The following is a 20437-nucleotide window of genomic DNA, read 5'->3' as shown; positions in this document are numbered from 1 at the left end:
TGTCTCATCCTGTGATGACTTCTAAATACCCCATGAGATAAGTCATGTAACATGACATCCACTTTTCAAATCTGGAAACGACACTCGGTAGTGAGAAGCAGCAATCAGTGTCAAACTCAGGTTTTTCTATGACTATTAAATAGTCACCCCACCACAGGCAGTATCTATGGAGTCCTTAAGGTGAGCCAGGCACTCTCCATGGACGATCTCACTTAATCTTCCCACTCCCGATGTTAGGGATAGGTAGAGACTTTGAGTCTTCTCTGCTGTAGATGACAAAACGGAAATTCAGAGAGGTTAAGTAATTTGCCTAGTGTCACACAGCAAGTAAGTGGTTGAATGGACTCAAACCTGGGTCTTTCAGACACCGGGGTCTACATTTTTTTTCTACTTCCAAATATAACCTATGTATACACTCTAATTATGTACATCTTTTCTCAGTTCCTGAACCACGACAAAGAGTGTCCGTGGTGCTCAGAAGAATTTCCTTCCCTAGAATTATTCAGTCTTTTTTTTAAACACAGCATCACATATAAGTAATTTCACTTTTTTTTCTCCTCCAAGTGACTCATTTGAACACTTCAGAAACTGCCTTCCAGAGACACAGAATGATGTCTGTTTTCTCCTTACCAGAAAACCTTAAATATTTCCATCTCTGGGGCCATGTGAATAATTTTGAAATGAATGAATACTCTCTTGGGGTAAATTCCTTTTGAAAGATAACCAGGTGGCAAATTATCAGGCCAACTCCAGCACTGAGATGAGAAAGGTGGCACTGACTTTCCGGAAGCATCCATTTGGCTTTCGAAGCCCCTAACACAAACTCCTGATTCAGGATTCAGACTACCAACTCTCCTGTAGGCCTCAAAAGGGCAACCAGGTTTTGTTGCTTCCACAAAGCAGAGTAAACAACGTGCCCGAGTCACACTGATTCACATGGGAATAAGTCATTGCTCCCTGCAAATCCTCCCCAGCAATCACTTTCTACATTTCTGACAAAATGAAATCAGGGGCCTGGGTGGCTCAGTAGGTTAAGCGTCTGCCTTCAGCTCAGGTTGTGATCTTGGGGTCCTAGGATCGAGGCCCATGTCGGGTTCCTTGCTCAACAGGTAGTCTGCTTCTCCCTTTAGCTCTGCCCCTCAACCCTCTCTCTCTCTCTCTCATATAAATAAAGTCTTTAAAAAAAATAAAAGAAAATATTACATTTCCAATTTTAACTATATCTGCACTGTAGTTTAAAGGAAATTCTACATAAGAAATATCTGCGATGAACCTGGCCCCCTTTCTCCTAGCAATTTGCTTGCTTGAATCAGAATATTTGGGGGTAGGACCCAGCCATCTGGGTTTCCATAAGCCTTCTGGGGACACCACTGTCCACTGGAGTTTGAGAACCCTGCTTCCTCTCATTCTATCCCACAACCACAATATAACCTTATTATTATTATCACGTCATTTTATAGATGAGCAAACTGAGGCCACGAAAGTTTGTGTTTTATTCTAGAAAGAAGCAAGTGACCAAATAAACTCATGTCAGATATTTCTATCCAAGATGGAAGGTTTGGGTGTGTTTACCTGTGAATGAAGGAGGAAGAGGAGCGGGAGAAGGAGGAAGGGAACTGCAAAGCCCTCTCGGGATACGCAGGGCGCACGGCCCACCCTCCTATACCTGCCACCCCATTGGTGAGTTCACGGTGGTCTGTCCTCGGAGCTGGGCTCCCTGAGCTACTCAAGTATCAAAGCACAACTCACTCCATTATTCTCACTTGCATATTTACTAAAGGCAAGAAAAGTTGACACATTTTTCAAACATTTCAAACAAAAATCTATTACTGTAACTGATGGTGACCAATTTTTAGAATAGGTCCAGCAAGGGACCTTGACTCAAACTGTCTCCTTGTATGGAAAACACACATATCATCTTTTCACTCCGAATTTCCTAAACACCCTTCACGGGACTGGGAAGAGCCCCCTCACGAACAGAATAGGGCCTAACTGCCGCCAACAAACCTTCCCTCAGAACTTCCTCTTCTCACACACCCCAGCTGAGTTAGAAAAAATAAAACAAACCAACCCCTTTTAACACTTTCCCTCAAATATTTGCAGATAATTAATTCACTGTTAATCAGTTGAGAATGGTTCTTTGATACTTTGTAAATAGAAACAGAGCGGCTCTGGCCTCAGCAAATGTATTTTTTCAGCAGCCGTGTCCCAGGTCCAGAGTCAGGAGGCTGCTCCCCGGGGAGGGCCCCCTTGCAGCAGATGCCCGCCAAGATGCCCACATTCCAGGTGGGACCCTGGTCAGTCTCCCAGGCCTTCCACCTGCAGCGGTGCCTGCCAGTGGGACAGAGGAGCCCGCCCCAGCGCCTTGCCCCCTCTCTCCTGGTCACACCAGCCGCTCAGCTTGCGTGGAAGGCAGAGGGGTTTCCAGTGAGTCACCGTGAGCAGCTGGTGACCGAGGGACAGCGTAAGCAAGAGCCCCGGTTTTCTCTGCACTATATTTAGAACGGCACAGAAAATCCCATCCTCTGGTGTTTCCACCTGTTCAGACATCCCAGAAGCTCCTTCATTTCTGTCTGCCCACACCTCTCCCTCGCTGGGCCCTGCCCTGGGTCCAGTCTCCAGGCAGTCCTCCCTGCTTCCAATAGCCAGCCTGTCACTCCCTGTGTCAACTCTCTCATGAGCTCCAAGTATCCAAAGGGACTCATCACAGCGCCCCGAGCTTCACAGGCTAGGGGTTGGCTCCCCCATTTCCCCCGCCCCCTGGTACCTGCTGCTAAACTTCAGGGTCCAGGGAGTCCTTGGGCTCAGATGTCTCCCTGAACATGACATAAGCCTGTCAGATTGTGCATCACCTTTTGCCCGTATGGTCTCCTCTGCCTGGAACGGCGGTTCTTAACCTTGGCTGCACATGAGAACCACCTGGGGTGATTTCAAAAGTCTCCATACCCCAGACACATCAAAGACCTAAGAAATCCAAGTCTCTCCGGAGAGAGGGCCCAGGCATCCGTATTTTGCAAGACTCCCCACGGATTTCAATGGGCAGTCGAGGTCAGAGCCACTGCTCAATGATGGGTGCCTTTCTCCACACTTTTCTTCTCCTGGCAGGCTCCTACTCACCCGACAAGACCCAGCCAACCTGCCAGCGCTCTGGGCATCAGGGAAGCCCGTGTACCTCTGAGGCGCCACCCCCTCCTCGGCACACCTGAATTACAGGCCTCCTCTGTTCCGGCCTCCATCCACATCACTTTCAAGCTTCACTGGACCGTTGTCCCAATCTTGGCCACCAGACTCCGAGTTCCAATGGCCACCCTGCTGGGTCCTCTCCACAGGGATGAGACCCAACAGTGCCCTGCGGATATGGATACTCTTATGTGGATGTTCTGCTGTGGATGTTTAAAACATTTCTGGTCTGGTGGGTTTGGGATCACAAACTCCTTCTTCCGTTCAGCCAACACCGATGATGCCTCCCCTCTGCTCAGTCCTGGGCCCCACACAGCAGACGAAAAAGTTGTGGGGGAGAGCAAGGGGCTGACACGATGACTCAGTAAGACAGTGTCCTCCAAAGGAAGGAGTTACCACCCAGGATACTGATTACTATAATGAAGCTGAGCACGTAACAGGGGCCGCTTAATTTTTCTGGGGAAGACAGGTCGCTCTACCATCAGCACGTCAGTTTCTGTGCCCGTGAATCTGTCCTCGCATGGCACTTAACCCAGGCCTACTGCACAATTGGGAACATTACCCACTACTTACCGATGCTGCTAATAATGACCTTTGCATCAAAACCTTATGAAAGAACAGAGGATGGATGAGACAGACAGGAGGTGCTGTTATATCCAAAAAACACAGACTGTAGAAATGGTTGGGAAATGCCCCTCTCCGTGACAAATCTGGGGGTGTGGGGTGGCAGAGGGGCAGACGCCTACTGGCAACATCCTTTCTCGGCTTCCTTCTTACTGACAGAAGCCTGTTTTGTTGGTAGCGGCAAATGCGCCAGGAACCAATGAGATTTCCCTGCCCTCCCTTGCAGCTAGGGGTGGGGCCATGAGAGGCAGTGCCAGCCAAGGAGATGTAGCTGGAATATGCCGGTGAGCTTTCCCGGTAGGAGCCCAGGCCCCTCCTCCATGTTGCACCCCACATCTCCGTCCTGCTGAGAACTTTGTGAGGCTACTTGGGTCTGGCTTCTGTTGCCTATAAACCGCCCCTCAATGGGATGAGTGCTTCCATGCAATGAGAACGGGCTCCCTTGGCAACAGAGCTTCAGAATCCTCACCTCTAAAACGGGGTCATAATATTCATCGTTAAGAGGGGGTAGAATGTACCAGAAGTGCCACTGAACCAATGGCAGGAATCATAGTTCTCATTTCTGGCAAGCTGTTCACGCCCATGCGGTCAACCTGTAAAATCCTAAAAAGGCAGAGTTCGGTGAGCTACTAATTGAGCACGCTCTGTGCTTGCCAGCCTCCTGGGCACACTGGGAAACACAGCCAGACTGCTACAACCACAGCGTCTCAAGATCACTGCCTAAACAATGAAGTATTAACATAGTTGGACAATGAGATTGAAGTTGAAATCAAGTTAGCGGCTGATTTATAGAAACACGCATTTCTATAAATTGTGTTGTAGAAACCAGCAGCGGCAGCTCTGTTCACTTTGTAAAGCATCTGCACATCTCTCTTCGCACCAGCCTTTCTGGGCCTTTCCGGGCCAGAGGACCAGGCTCAGGGCAGCGACAGGGGCCCCAGAATGCAGCACCCCTGGCTCCCGGCCTTGGCTTAGCTGGTCCTGCTCGGAGCCTTAGAGCCCCCCATGTGGGTACCTGGCACAGCAGGCGGTCTGCATGGTGGCTGGAGGGGGGCTGGGAGAGGGCAGAGTGCGGGGGGAGATGTTACCGTGCTCTGCCGGGCCCTCTCTGTGCATTATGTCACAGCAATCCTGGCTGTGTGACAGCACTGCCTTGCCCATTTGGTGGATGAGAAAACAGAGGCTTGGAATGGTTCAGTACAGTGTCTGGGATTTCAGGTCTGGAGTCACAGCCCAGCGGGCACTTGGACCTAGGTGTGTTTGCACCTGAGCCCACTTGCTGTCTGGCATGAAGGTTCTAGCAGCACACCTCTGACAGTGCCCAGGAGTGCAGGATGACAATGTGCCTGAATACACGGCGGGGGCAGGGGGGGCGTTGTTGAGGCCACGCTGGTCCTGGAGAGGCCACAGGCTATAGAACAGTCTTTCTCAGCTCTACGTTTTTAATAATCCTTTGTGTACCTCCAACTGGCCCAGTAAATACCCAGCATTCTCCCCCTCTCTGCTCTATTTAAATTGAAAATCTATGTAGGACAGAATGAAGCCTTCATATGTCTCTGTATGTATTCATGCCTGGTATGGATACCGAATCATCCATATCTTGTCATCAAGAACCTGCAGTTCTGGGTTCGAATCCCTCCGTCTCCACGTGTCTCAGCAAGAAGGAATAAAGCACAGATCACTAGCCACCAGGATCCCCTTCTCCAGCTGGCACAAGACCCCGCGATGACAGCCCACTCATGCGGCTTTCTCCTACTAAGTAAGCCACCGTCGCTTTCATCCGTAGACGACCACCAAAGTCACACACACATTCAACCAGATTCATTTCTTGGGTAAAACACCTCCCTCTGGCACTAGCCAGAGAGATTTCCAATGAGTCGCAGGAAGAAGACAATAAATCAAGGAACTTAGAACAGGTGAACATCAACAACCGCTTCTGAACTCTCTTTAGAACGTCACAGAAAGCTATGCCTCCACCCTAGATGTTGTTTTGGAAACATCAAAAGGCGGGCTGTTTCTTTTCTCCTTTTCCTCAAACAAGGAAGTCTTTTATTTATTATTTTTTTAAGATTTTATTTATTTATTTGAGAGAGAGAGAGAATGAGAGAGAGAGCATGAGAGGGTGGAAGGTCAGAGGGAGAAGCAGACTCCCGGCTGAGCAGGGAGCCCGATGTGGGACTCGATCCCGGGACTCCAGGATCATGACCTGAGCCGAAGGCAGTCGCCTAACCACCTGAGCCACCCAGGTGCCCAACAAGGAAGTCTTTTAAACTTGTTTTTCAAAGTCCTGCAGTCAGACAAAATAAATAGGGCACAGCAGGTGTGGCCCACAGGTATGGCCAAGGGGAGCTCATAAGAAGGTAACAGACTCCAAGATAAAGGTGTTCGGTATTTGCCAAGTATGATTATCCTTTTCTTCCAGCATGTCCCTGGGTTGTTCAGTTTGAAGAGGGAGGGGATGATTGAAACAAACACTAACAGAAACAAAGACAACAGGAAGAGAAGCATTCCCGTCTTGGGCCTTTACATGCTGCACAAAGTGCCAAAGCTCATACTGACATGGTCCCCATAGTGAAAATCAGGATAGTCCTCAAATATTACATCTCAAACAGCCTCACAAATATTACCAGAACCATTTGCAAAGCACTAAAGAACATTACAACCATAATAAGAAAGAATTTAGTCAATATTCCCAGTTATGAAGATGTTTGCACATATCTGGCTTAAAAAGGGCTCTTGGTAAATCCACATTTCCACTTCTTTATATACAAGACGCCCCAGCAAGCTTCTCTTCCCCTGCTCCTCACGTTGCCTACCTTTCAGGGACTCCCAGGCCCTGTCACTGGTCCCCTCTCCCTCTTTTCAGCAATGCCACTTAATTATCTATTTTCAAATCACATAAAATAGCAGCCACATTGCTGGATCTGAGCCAGGAGATAGATTTCTACATGGAAGCTGTGGAGAAATCACCACGTTCAGTCACAGGGAACACTTCATTCTTAAAGACTATAAGGCAAGGGAAGATCTAAATTGGGATCCTTCCGAACCATGAAGAATGTCACAAAAATAATGAAGGGATGACATACGGGCTTAGACAATAAACATTGCATTTTGACGGTTGTTGTGGATTTCGTTAAAGGACAAAGAATCGGCCTGGGGACGTGTGTGTGTGTGTGTGTGCGCGCGCGCACGTTGTTTGGGGTTTTCTTGTGACCGATATGGCCTTTGAGATTTTTCCTATTCTCCTGGTTTGAAATGCTTTGCAAGTGTCTTGTGGTGAAAGGGGTTGAACTGTGCTTGCACTGACTACACCACATCCATCTGAAGTCCCTTGGGAGAAAACCGGGGCCCGTTTTGTGCAGAAAGTGGTCTATAAATGCAAGAGAGGATTCCTTGGCCTCGGGCAAGTTCTTGTATAAACAGATTCTGGCTTTGGTTTTTTTCTTCAGTAGAGATTTCTAATGAGTCTGCATTCAATCCCAGACTCAACAGAAACTGCTGGTCAGACATTTTTTTGTTGACATAACTACATATTATTTTTTTTACTCAGAAACATCCCATGGAGAATGTCTTTTCCCAGTGTCACTGCAGGAATCACAGGAGAATAACAGAGGAGGAGGGCCGAGGGAGGTGGGGTGATAGAAAGGGGGGTCCCCCAAACTGTTGGGCACCGGCCAGCAGCGTGAGCCCTGTCACCTGGGGGGTACTCACCATGGTCGTGGGCGAACACCAGCAGTCCCAGCCCCACCAGCATCTGAGCCAGCTCGTCATAGCGGCCACAGTGCTCCCCAGCTCCGTGGGACACAAAGATGAGGGCCCTGCAGGGGGGAGAGGGAGCCAGGTTAGGAAGGCGGCAGAGCACCAAGCATGGCCTGAGCAATACAGAGTTTTCAGGACGCCAGCAACGAGTGGAAGACCAAATTGTGGGTGAGGCAGCCCTCAGCCCCCCAGGACACGCCACGGTCATGGCCATAGTGGTTGCCTCCGGGACAGGGAGGGGACTCAAGCCGATCAGAGTGGACCCTGGAGCTCTGGCCAAGGTAGCCAGGAGAGAGCGGCTTCAGCTTCCCGCCAGGTATGAGCTGCAGAGGCTGTGGGCCTCGAGGGGCTCCAGCCTTGGGGCTGAAACAGAGGAGTCCACCCAACAGGAGAGACCATATCAGGAAGGGACAGCAAGTCCTAAAGAGGGTGCTGGAGCCCTGAATCCAGCCCGACCTGAAGCCTGTGCTTTCCCCCCGCCCCCGCCCCCGCTTTCGGTTGTGCTGTTTCCTGTCGCGGGTGATGAGAAGACTCCTAACTGACACCCAGCTCTTTCCGTTTGTGTGCGGGGCGATGGTTTACTTCTCGGGGTTGCTGGAACTCGCCTCAGCTCTGCACCTGGTATTCTCTCTCGTCCCTCTTTCTCCGGCTGGCAAACTCCTCCCCTTCCTTCAAGGCCCAGCCCGGAGGTTCCCTCCTCTGAGGAGGATTTTAGAGCCCCCAGCAGGCTCCGCTAAGTCTCTCCCCTCCTCGGGGCTTCTGTAATCCCTCTGTTGATGCAGGGGCGGCCGCGGTTTTCTGCCTACTGCCACCTCCAGTTACAACCTTCTCGAGGACATGCAAAGACTTCGCCTTTGCCTTTTCTTTAGTAGCTAGCAGGGTTTTGAGCTCATGGTGGAGACTCTGAATGAAGGAAGGTTGTGAGGTTTTACGAGAAACAGCTGTCTTTTGCACCTTAGATCTGTGCAGGAGAAGCCCCAGGATTCTGAAGCAGAGCTTGGCTGAGCACTCAGTCACCCCAGACAACCTCCAATGTGGCAGGGCCACTCTGGGACCCCAAGAGTAGCACCACCATGCTATGGCTCGCCCCAGCTTCTACACTAGCCAGAGTCAGCCTGCTCGTGGTGGGGGTTATTGAAAGAGCATTTAGACTCTCAAACAGACAGTTGTCAAGACTCCTAGTCTTGGCATACGACCCACGGGATGCTAGATTCCCCTTTGGGCAAAGAGTGAATGCTGTGAGCAACACCCATCCAATTTCTGCCAGTAATGAGAGGAGGGAGGAGGGGTGGAAGAGGGAGGAGGGAAAGGAGAGAGGAGGGGGAGAGGGGAGAAGCACAGCTGCCATTTTCCTGAGTATTCACGACGCATCACTTCCTCTGTTAATTCCATATATGAGATTTCTAACCCTGTCGTCATCTTAGGCTTTGTTTTCTTTACAGCTGAGGATGAAAATTAGAGAAGTTAAGTTTATGGCCCAAGTCGCACAGCAAGTTGATAACATGTAGATCTGAGCATGTCATTGCCGGCTTTTGGGTCTCCAGCGGGCCACCAGTGGGCTCAGAATATAAGACAACCTGACCCTTGCCTGCCTCGCCACTCCTTCTGGCCAACCCCCCGCTCCCCAGCTTACCTCCCTGTCCTCACGACGGGCTTCCCACCATGCTCGGGCAGCACCTGATTCTCCCTGCCTCAGGGCCTTTGGCCTTGCCAACCCTCTCTCTGAGGGCTCTCCCCTGATCTCCCATGACTGCTGGTCGTGCCCTGGTCTCAGGACAGACATCACCTCAAAGAGGCCTCTCCTCCGTCCCACCTAGGGTGGCCTCCCCTACTTGGGCCCTCTGACCCGCACCGGCCCCTCACCACGCATTACACTTGACCATCACTAGCACTGGTTTGTAACTGCTCACGACAGGATGCCATCGTTTTGCCATTCACTTGTTTGCTTGGTCCCTGGCTCTCTCCTCCTCTCGTCCACCTTGCTCCTGGCAGAACCCCGGTCCGTATCTCAGCCTGGTGGTACTCAACAGGGACGGGTAAATGTGTATGACGGGAGTGAACACCTCATTCAAAAGCCTATGTTCTTTCTACCACTCCTCTCTGCCAGGCTGTGAAGGGGCAGAACTGTGCCAGCTTGTTTCGCCATGCTTACCCATTTTATTCTTTGAGCAGCACACAAAATACCAGCATTAACCTCATTTGCCTTTGGTATCTGTTCTCTCTACCCTTTCCCTAAAAATATAACAGACACGTTTCACACCCTCTTCGCTGCTTCCTGGAATGCCCAGCCACCTGCTCTAGATCAGACATCAATCCGGGCAGATTCCACTTGCCCACCTGACACTTCTGGGGTCGGCTGATGGGTTTTTCTCTCAGCTACTGAGGATTATGGCAGAACCTCTAAACAGTCAACTCCCATCTGCAAAAGGGGCAGGGTTTCCAGAAAGGATGGCACAAGCACTTTAACATCCTTTGGGAATGCGGCAGCTGCTGCATTAATCAGCCCACAATTAACGTAGATGAACCAGTGCTCTAGCCGGGTCAGGCTATAGTCAGCCTCTGGCTGCGGTCAGGGACTCACCCGGCGGAGGAGCCTGCCGGGTCTCACTTAGCGCCCAAAGGAGTGGCACAAGGCCATTACGCCCGGACTTGCTTGTTAATAGGATCTACCCCCGAGACACGATGTGGAAAAATACTTGGCCTCTGACTCTACAGAAATTTCTTCCAATCCAGCGGTTCTCAACTTTGCCTACAACTTGAAATCTCCTGGAGAGCTTTCAGCAATGCTGAGGCTGGGTCCGACCCACCCCCAGAAGAATCTCTGGGTTTAATTGGTCCAGGGTGGGAAAAGCGCCCCAGGGGTTCTGATGCACAGCCGAGGTGGAGAAGCTCCTGCTCTCGTCACAGCATGGGGCTTGGGTTAAGGTACTGCTCAGATGCCACGTGGAACTCACCAGTGGCAAAAATGTAGCCATTTTGGCCTGGAGACTCACAGCCACTTTGGAGCCACTCATCTCCCCAGGGAACATGCTGGGTAAACCACAGTTTCTATCTGTAGGATGCAGATGCTTCCAGAGCTTGCTGCTGCCTTCCCTTTGGAAACAAAGCCAGCTGGCTTGGCTGCCCCCGTGGCAGGTAGCAGAGGCTTCTGTGGGCCTTCTCTGCATGGGTGAGGCAGCACCTGCAGGCTCGGCCCTCTCCCCTACGCCCCCCTCCCCTGAGCCCGACCAGCCATCCCAGCAGACACATGGTCTTAAGCTGCTCCTGTGGTAAGTGGGGCTCTCCTTAGTTTGTGCTGCCTTTGGCTCGTGCCCGGGCCCCAGTTCTGATAAATCAGTCTCTCCTCCCCTCCCCACACGTACTTGTTCCCTGGCCCCAAGTCTTTGTTTTGTAGAATCTGTCTGGCAAAGTGAACGTCAAATCACATTACTCCTCTGCCTTAAACCCTTCAGAGACTTCTCCCCGCAAGAGAACAAAGCTATTGCCTCTGTGATAACATCCTCCCCCCCTCCTCCCCTCTGCCCATGGCCTCCTTTCCAATGTTCAGGTGCACTGTTAAACGTTTCCCAAGTGGGGTGCGGGGCGGGGGGAGGGTCCTGATTTGCAGCGTTTGCCAATCTCCACAGTGTAAACGCTCTCTCACAGCCGGCTTCAGGCTAACGTGCTGTCACTGAACACGGAGTTGGAGGGCGTGCACACCCCGGCAAGCCCCGCGAACCCATTCCCACCTGGGAGGCGCTGCCTCTGCTGAAGCGTCTACCGGGGACCCCGCCCCCCAATCTGCACATGGTGGTGGCTCTGTCACGTGGATCTCAGGCCCTTTGCGGGCACTGCAGTGGAAAGAGGCCCCTAAGCACGTGTCAATGTCCCAAACTACTTCTCCACTACCATGTTTCCTTCTGCCTTCCCTAAATAGAATGTGTTCCACGAAGGCAACACTGTCACCTACTGCTATATCCTCAGCTGGCGAAAACGCTGGCGCACAGTAGGAGCTTAGTAAGGATTTGTTGGCTGACTGGATGACCCCCCAGGGCTTGGATCCCTCCGCCCCCCCGCACCCCGCAGCCCCCCGAGTTTGGAGTTCACGCCCAGGGGCAGGCACATCGGGAAGTCAGGCTGGCATGGAGTTTTCCATGGCTTGGTCCCACTCACTTGTCAGAACACCCCTGCTCCCACTCCCCGCACACCTGCTGTAGGTGTGACACCCGCTGTTTGCTCCCCAGTCACCGGTGGCCCACCTCTAGGTCCCACCCCTCCCAGCGCCAGGGGCACAACCGGCCACACCCCAAGCTGTGTGCATTTAGGCTCTGGCTCTCCTGGAGAAGGGGAACCCCCTGCCTGGTGCTGTCTGATGGAGCTCCCTCCTTCACCACTGGATGTTGACCTCCACTTGCAACTTCCCCTTTGGGGTTTCACAAGATGTTGTGATTCTTGTTTCGGCTCTGAAAATGTACAGCACCAAGGAACTGAGATGTGGTTAAATAAGCACCCCAGTTGCTAGGAGGCTGGGAATAGAGCAGGCAGAAGCCAGGATGACTGGGTTTGATTGCGGGCGTCACCACACGTGGCCCTGGACAAGTCACCTGGTGGCTTGGAGCCTGCACTCACAGGACGGCAAGCAACTGGGGACCTTGAATGAGGCCGCCCAGAGACATTGACTCAAGGCTTACCACATGTCAAAGAGGGACAAACAGCACTGTCCCTGCCCTCACACAGCTCACAGTCCGGCAGGACAGACAGGTGATCAGTGGAGAAGACATCTGCTGGTGTGTAATTTAACAAGCGCCAGGGACAGAAAAGAGAAGGGACCACAGGGAGCCTTATTTGGACAGGAGGGAGCGGCTGGGAAGGGCTCTGAGAAGTGAAGCAGCCAGAGCCTGGAGGGCCCCGGGGGCAAGGAACGGAGGTGGGGGGAGGGGTCTAATTACGAAGGATGGCTCAGCACAGGGCAGTGAATGGATCTGACCTTCTGAAACTTCCAGGGCTGCTGTGGAGAACTGGGGGAGAGAGGGAGGATGGTGTTTGTCAAGGAACCTGCAGGCTGGGCTCTCAGCAGGTGCCAGGCACAGTGTGGTTCCCCCTCCCGCCCCCACCCTGGCATTCTGCAACCTTGGCAGGGAACAGTAGCAGAACGCTAGCAGGGCCATTTACCGAGACCAGGCAATACCCACAGCGGCAGAAATTAGGTGGCAGAAGAGGCTGGTGAAGATCTTTTTCCTGGAACTTCTTTAATGGCTGCAGCCCATTGGGACACAGTCATTCTGGGAGAAGGCAATGGCTGTCAGAGGGGGAGGCCCAGCCCCAGGAGCAGATGGCCTGCCTGGCATCTGGCCCTGGGAGGCGGGGCAGCTCCCAGCAAAGCATATACAGCCCTTGATATGAACATGCCGCAGAACTTCGCAGAATGCATGCCTGTGGTCTAGAGCCCTGGCCTTACACTCCAGCCCTCCCATAAACTGGTTTCCGGATCTCTGTGGGCCTCAGTTTCTCCACCTGTGAAATGGGGACACGGCCCCTCCTCACTGGGGTTCTGAGATGAAATGAGAGAATGTATGTGAAGTTGTGCGGCTCAAGGCTGAGGCCCTTGACTTTCCTGTCACGTACTCTGCCTGCTCACCCTGCCCCCTCGCCCCCACAATGTCAGGCCCATTCACGGACCCACACTGGGAAGGGACCCGGGGATTGGGCGGGAAACAAGCCCGCAGCCACCAACGCCTTGAAAGACAGGGATGGGTGCTGGAATGAAAAGCATTCCCCTCTACCAAGGACGCCGTCATCTGTCACCTGCAGGACTATGGACTTGGCTGCGACCTCTTCCCCTCCACGTGCATGTCTGTGGGGGGATCACAACACCTTCCTCACGAGGCTGTCAGGAGGTTAAAATGAACCACCTCACGCACTTGCCGTGGTCTGGCACCGAGTAGAAAACATCAGCCTCTTTCTTGCGTGCCCTTTCCAAAGCCACGGCAAAGCTCCATCAAAGAAAGAGCTGAATGCCCAGCCGAAGAAATGTTCTGCTCATTTTTTAGGAAAAGTTCAGGAAACCCAGGATTTGTGGGAGGCACCCCATGTGTCAGGTGGACCCTGTGGACATTCCTACCAGCAGGCGGCAGCTCAAGTGGCATCTGACCCAGTGAGGGGAAGAACACTAGCCCCAGAGACCCTTAGAGTGTCCTCAAAAGAAGGTGGCAGAGGGCATCCGCCTGCCTGTTCTGGGGGCAGTATGTGCTGTGAGTTCTCGCTTACTCCCAAGGCATCCCACTCAGGCAACTGGGTGGCTCACTTCATCATCCACATCCACCCAACTCCTTCCTGCCAAATTTTATGACTTCAAAAAAAATTCACCCGGCACGTTTGTCATCGGGCCTGTGAGTGGGATTGTCAGGCTCAGTTGGACCCCTTTCCCATAACTAAAGCAGAAGCATGACGGGCTCTGCTGGAATCCAGATTTAACCGTTTGCCCTCCTCTTGCAGAGCACCAGGCTGACTTCGTTCGTCTCTGTCTCTGGCAGGGCTCCCACAGCACAAATAGTGTGCGGTGGGGACTGAAATAGAACAAAACCCGCGAAGGGGTCTACAGTTTCAGAGGGGGGACTAGAAATAGACTTCTCATTTGTAAAACAGATCAATAATGCCTATCTCCCGGGGTCTTTGTGAGGGTTGATTGAGAGAATTTATGGAAAATAACCCGGCAGGATGCTTGGTGCCGAGTCAGGCATTACATAATAGCCGATGCTGACAGCTGATATTTACTTTGGCTCGATGTTTGTCTAAGTGTGTTATGCACTAACTCATTTCACCCTCACAACAACCCCCGTGAGGTGGGTCCAGCGGTCTTCCCCATTTTTCCAATGAGAAAAGTGAGGCCCAGAGAGGCTAAACAGCTTGCCTGAGGTCACACAGCCGGTAGGTTCAGAACTCAGTAGGACCTGAACGCAGCCAGGCTGGCTCTCAGGTGCGCATTCGGGACCATGGCGTGATGGCCTGGCGAGAGGAAGGTGCCAGGCAATCATGTCACGGTGTGTGGTGGGGTGGTCCCCAAAGCCCCTTGCCCTGACCAGCTTCTCCCTCTGGCCTCCTGCCCCAGCCCACCCCTTCTCCCACCCTGTACACCAACCAAAGAGGGACATCTGGTTCTTCAAACCACCACCTCTGCCTCTGCCTATGATTTGGCTCAGGTTCGACTCCTGCCCTCTCCGAACTCTGAAGCCTTTCTGGGGTCCCCCGGGCTGAGCTAGCTGCTCCCTCCTGAAGCCCTAACAACACTCTGTTCCCATCTCTTTTATCCAGGACTCATCAACAGCCAGTGTGAGTAGACCACGAGTTCTTTGAGGACAAGGGCTATGTTTTGTGGATTCGCCCTGGTGTCCTGTCTCTAGCAGCTAGGACGGCCTCCGTTCTATAACCGCTGAATGATGAGTGGCAGAGTGAATGAACGAGGGAGTGAAGTGGCTCAGGGGAGACAGACAAACGTGGGCTGGAACAGCCAGGGGGGGCGTTCCCGGAGGCCCACAGGCCACTCCTGCGGGCCCACCGACTACTTTGAAAGCCCCTGATTCCCCCTAGTAAATTCCCTTTCGCTTTGCCTGGCTACGGAGCTTTCTGTCATCGGCACTGGATCCAAAGACATCAGCTGAGAGCTTGGGACAGCGGTCGGCCCAAAGGGACAGGAGAAGGAAGACAGCGAGGAGGACCCAAGCGGGGCGTTGGAGGTGATGGAGGACCCCTGAGAAGGATGAGGGTGCCAATGCAGACTCATGAGACTCTGAAGAAGGGGGTGGCCCCGAGGAGGACAGGGGGGAGCAAAGCTCAGCCGAGAGGGGAGAGTGGGAACAGGAGCTAGACCACAGGGGCCCCCAGATGCAGGAACAGGACCTCGTTACACTCTCAGGGGCTTGCACGTGCCGAAGGTTTCTAGCTAGGTTGTGACAAGTCAGAGGGACACACGCCTATGGCTGGAAGGCAAACTCAAGCTTCAGAAGCATAATGGGAATTAGACCACACATCTCTGAAACCCAACCCCATCTTAGTTCTTTTTTTTTTTTTGAAGGCAGACCTGCAATCTCCTTGTTTTCCAAGGAAAAAATAAAATTATCATAATTGTTAAAAGGCCACAGAGGAAGTTTCCTTAAGCCTTTTAACATGCCTTTGGAAATGTACACAACCTTGAACCCAGAACAGCTTTGCAACCAGCATATTTACCTCTGATGCTGCTGTCAGCACCCACATCTTGTTTATTTACTTATTATCATAAAGAATGCTATAAAACAGAAGAGCTTGTCTAGGCAGATAAGGCATTCAATACAGATCATGGAAAGAGGATAAACCGGCATCCCCTTCTCCCATCGGCAACAGCAGTGCTAACACCTAAGTACGGGGCGGGGGGGCGGGGGGGCAGCATGGAGTGAGCTGGAGTCCTGGAGTCACCCTCTGGACCTGAATCCTGGCTCTGGCCCTCACTAGCCACAGGCCTCGGATGAGTGACTCTGCCTCTCTCTGTCTCGGTTTCCTCATCTGTAAAATGGGCACCAACAATAGCACCTACCTGCCAGGGTCCTGAGGATGAGGTCAGGAATCCCTGCAGTCCCTGCGAGCTAGTGGTATTATATCACTATATTATATCGAAAAGTTACTTACTATTACCTGTCGCTTTACACATTAGAGAACAAGCACACAAATGTTCAATCAGATGCCAGTCTTCGAGGGAGGAAAATTCGATCAGAGGACCCTCTTTCATGACCAGTATGTTAAATTCCGATGATCTCACGGGAGAGGGAAATGGGGTGCTCTTTGTGTTTTAGAGAGGTGATGGGCTCTAAGTGGCTTCTGCTCAGAAGGGCCTCCACAAAGGACATTAGTAACCCCAAACTGGCTGGAGATTACCTATTCAAGATCTGCTTCTATTCTACAATCCTGAAATAAATGTACTGAGCCATTCATTCATTTATCAATGATTTGCCAGACCAGCTATGTGTCAAGTCATCTAAGGATCCTATGAATAAGATAATTCTACTGCTCTCGGGGGGGGGTCAGAGTGGAGAAAGCTCCTCTCACCTCCCCATGTCCCACAGCACAGCCTCCCCCACTCCACCCCTGACAGAATGCTTGGCTCTCTAGTTCGGGGCCCCTACTCTGCCCCACTCCCATCTGCCTGCCCATTTCCTGTGTGACTCTGCTCTCGAGCCCGTACCCCTTCTCCCATACGTGCTCCCCCACACTCTACTTACCCCTGGGGCCTGCTGGGGCCCCCCTCTCCTCCCTTCCCCACTGGAGAGCCCTTTTGGGGTCCCCAAAGTACATGCTTAGGGTTGGCTGGCCGAGCACCTGGTCTGTCTTCCTCTTCCTTTCGAAGAAGCACATGCTCCCAATACCAAAATGCTCCCAGAGATAGAAAACAAGGCAAGTGGAGGCCACTGAGCTTTATTCCCGCGTTCCCCACGTTCTGAGCTTGCCCCTCCATCAGGAGCTTGCTCTTGGACTATCTAAAAGAGTAGAACCCTCGAAGGGTCTACCAGCCCCTCCTGTGCCCCGCCAGCCCCAGGAGCTAGAGAGCCGCCCCTCCCTGCTCCCTTCTCTCTCTTTCTTTTCTGTCTGTGCAGCCTCCTATTTGAAAGCACTCTGAGAAGACTCTAGAGCCTCCCCTGTAAGCGCAGCCCAGCCACAGTTCAAATTGTACGTCCTGACTCTTCCACAGAATGGCACTGGGTTCTTTTTGTGTTTAAGTGTCTGGGCATCTCTTAGCTGTCCCGCTATGCAAAAGCCGAAAAATTCTTATTTGTTGAGCTAGGCGCTTTATATATATTTTACCGTTGACTATCCCACCCCCAGCTTCCTCCCGGGACTAGAACCAGGGCATTTCAGTACCAGTGTAGGCCAAACCTTACTTTCGGTTTTTGAGAAAGTCGCTCACTACCTCCAGTGCCTTTCTTGTAAAAGAAGAATGAGGATCCCTTCCTTGCACAGGTGTTTTCAAGTTTAAATGACAACGTTCTCAAAATGTCTAGCGCTGCACCTGCCTCAGTGCTGGTTCCCTTCTTTGGGCTTCCCCTTCCCCTTACATGCACGTCAGGATGGTCTGAGGCAAGTCATTTAAGAACACCCAAAGGAGGCTTGCACTTGGAAAGAATGCTCCAGACAACCATTTAGTTACATGCCAGATCACCTACTGGGTTTCTGGTCTTTGTGTTCGGGTTTTTCTATCTCTAACTCACATCAGGCAGGCATACCTGTGTCGACGATGGACTGGGCCTCATCCAACCGGGGGGGCAGGGGTCATACCTGAAACATTTTTATTTGGCGCCGTGATGATGACTGTCAGCCTACCTAAGTCTGAGGAATTCTCCATTCCTTCAGCTGTAAGCCAGATGGAACTCTTCCCAGCTCCAACATGCTAACTACAAGGGCTCCCCCAGAGAAAGAATCAGAGCAGCCCCCGGCACGTGGCAGGACAGCAGTCACCTCGGGCCCCGGCTGGCTCATCAGCTCCCACTGCGGTGGTCAGGGCTCGGCCCAAAGCCCGCCTGTGTCTATGGAGAAGGTAGGCAGACCCTGGCTTGGCCGATTTACACAAACTGGATGGTTTCAAGAACCCCACTTGGCATAATTCCTAAGAAGCCAAAGTTACTAAATCATTAGAAAAATAGGTAACATGTATTTCGGTTAGAATATAACTGTAATTGTATTTTAAAAACTATAACAACACGGGTAAGGGATGGGTGAAGTAGGTGATGGAATTCAGGAGGGCACTTGTCTTAATGAGCACCAGGTGACGTATGGAAGTGATAATCACTAAATTGTACCCCTGAAACTAATAGGACACTGTTTCTTAACTACCTGGAATTGCAATAAAAACTTAAAAGAGTTAAAACCACCTATTTTTTGCTCTCTGGGCTCAGACCTAGTTTGCGGCGACATGGCTAAACGCACCAAGAAAGTCGGAATCGTGGGTAGATACGGGACCTGTTATGGTGCCTCCCTCAGGAAAATGGTGAAGAAGATTGAAATAAGCCAGCACGCCAAGTACACTTGCTCCTTCTGTGGCAAAACAAAGATGAAAAGACGAGCTGTGGGGATCTGGCATTGTGGCTCCTGCATGAAAACCGTCGCTGGTGGCGCTTGGACCTACAACACCACTTCTGCTGCCATAGTAAAGTCGGCTATCAGAAGACTGAAGGAGTTGAAAGACCAGTAGAAGCTTCACCATTTGAAACATTACTAGCCTATAATAAATGGGTTAATTTATGTAACAACAACAACAACAAAAAAAAAACCACACCTATTTTTCGTGTCTCTGTGCCAGGTGCTGGGTTTTGCACTCTATACACACAATCTCATCCCCCCTGACCAGAAAAAACTCAGAGCTCTAGATTTCATGGAGTCTTTTTAGATGTCAGTTTATTCCTTTTTCATAAGTGCCCACTCTTAGTTTATGGAAGCCAAGTCTTCCTGGATCATGCCAGAAGTTACTGGCAAGTTTCTACATTTCTCGTAGCAATACCATCTCATAAGATCCTTGCTTCTGTGATTCCTTAGAAGGATGCCCTTCTTTGGGACTGCTAAGTTCTTTTGGATCACTGGTCATTTTTCATCTTTTGCTCAGCCTTTCCAAAGAAGGTCAAGATTTGTTCAGTACTAGAAATCGGGAGATGTTTGGGGTGGGGGAGGTCTTGCCCAAAGGTTTCAGTCCAGATAAAGTAAAAGGCTTAGCATTACTCTAAGTAGCTATCTTAGTACACTGAGAAGGAGTAATTAATGTTCTTAGTGCATTCATGAAGAGAAAAAGCATGCCACCAAATCTTTCTCTATATATAATATTTTAAAATGCACATACCCATGCCCACACACATAATTTATGTATGTTTGAAAAGGGAATGTGGGTCATTCTGAAAAATGGAAAAATACAGACAAGCCTAAAGGAAAATAAAATCCATCCATAACCTCAATATCCAGTGATAACCAGCATGAACATTATATTTCCTTCGAGGTTCTTCCTCTCCACATATACTAATATTTGTTTGTTACTGCTGACAGTTTAATTATACATGTATAGTTATGACTTTCAATTGTAATTATAATTTATAACCATAATCATGCTGCATGTTTCATTTCAGATCCTGTTTTTGATTCTTTAGCACCTTTCCATGAACAGTTGCCCACAGGAAGAGCACTGCCACCTCCTTCCAGAGTCACTCTGAGAGTGAATGGGGGGAGTGTCTGAGAAAGCCCCCAGCACAGGGCCCAGCACCTGAGAGGTATCTAAGAAGTGATTTAGGCATGGCATTCAGACCCCTATTCCCCTCCTGAACCCAGAGCAGACATTACTAATCAATCACAGCTCCCTGCTCTGCTGAACACCAGGCAGCTTGTGAGCCTTTTTCAGCACCATATTCTGGAGACCTGCATATTATATTCCCACCCATATTACATTTCCTGGTTGTGAGAAGGTTGGTCCTGCAGAGCTTCAATCCCCAATTTCCCCCTAGGATGATGTCACTGCTACTTGGAGCAGCGAGCCTCTTGTATTCCATGAATCAGTAGTTGACTCTTTTACACTTAGTTCGGGCCTTGCCTACAGAGCACTGTGGAGCTAAAGCATTTGGGTTGCCAAAATCAGGGTCTGGCTTCAAAAGCTCTAGTTAGGTGTCCAGTCTGCTACACAACAGTGGGCAGGCAGAATTTAGTTTTAAGACTGGTGCATCTCAATTCCCGGGCCATCAAAAGAACGTTATCCTACAACCCTCAAAACAGCAACAGACTGAAGCCACGGGTGCTCCTTGATAAGGATCACAAGATGCCTGGGGCCATCCAGTCTCCTGAGCACTGAATCTCAGTAAAGCCTTCCCCAAGTAAGGATAATTAAATTCCAAAGTGGGCC

General features: G+C 51.0%; 2 protein-coding genes across 4 annotated transcripts in view; one reads left to right on the top strand and one right to left on the bottom strand.

Moving 5' to 3' along the window:
* MGLL (monoglyceride lipase) overlaps positions 1–20437 on the bottom strand; it is a 129358-nt gene that overhangs the window by 62179 nt on the left and 46742 nt on the right. For all 3 annotated transcript variants that reach the window (XM_025885419.2, XM_025885418.2, XM_073901736.1), the window contains exon 3: positions 7516–7622. In XM_025885419.2, the coding sequence (XP_025741204.1) occupies positions 7516–7622 (107 nt within the window). The remainder of the gene's footprint in view (positions 1–7515; positions 7623–20437) is intronic.
* Positions 18452–18806, top strand: LOC112833984 (large ribosomal subunit protein eL43-like). Its single transcript, XM_025885420.2, has one exon. The coding sequence runs from the start codon at positions 18476–18478 to the stop codon at positions 18752–18754; it is 279 nt and encodes a 92-aa protein (XP_025741205.1). The 5' UTR covers positions 18452–18475; the 3' UTR covers positions 18755–18806.

The sequence above is a fragment of the Callorhinus ursinus genome, unplaced genomic scaffold, assembly GCF_003265705.2.
Source record: "Callorhinus ursinus isolate GAN/ISIS: 27379988/994484 unplaced genomic scaffold, GSC_fseal_2.0 scaffold15, whole genome shotgun sequence".
NCBI lineage: Eukaryota > Metazoa > Chordata > Mammalia > Carnivora > Otariidae > Callorhinus > Callorhinus ursinus.
This window is presented reverse-complemented; position numbering and strand designations above follow the sequence as displayed.

What these genes read in the sequence shown, in the direction of transcription:
- LOC112833984 (XM_025885420.2), top strand. Translation starts at nt 18,476, where the DNA reads ATGGCTAAACGCACCAAGAAAGTCGGAATCGTGGGTAGATACGGGACC.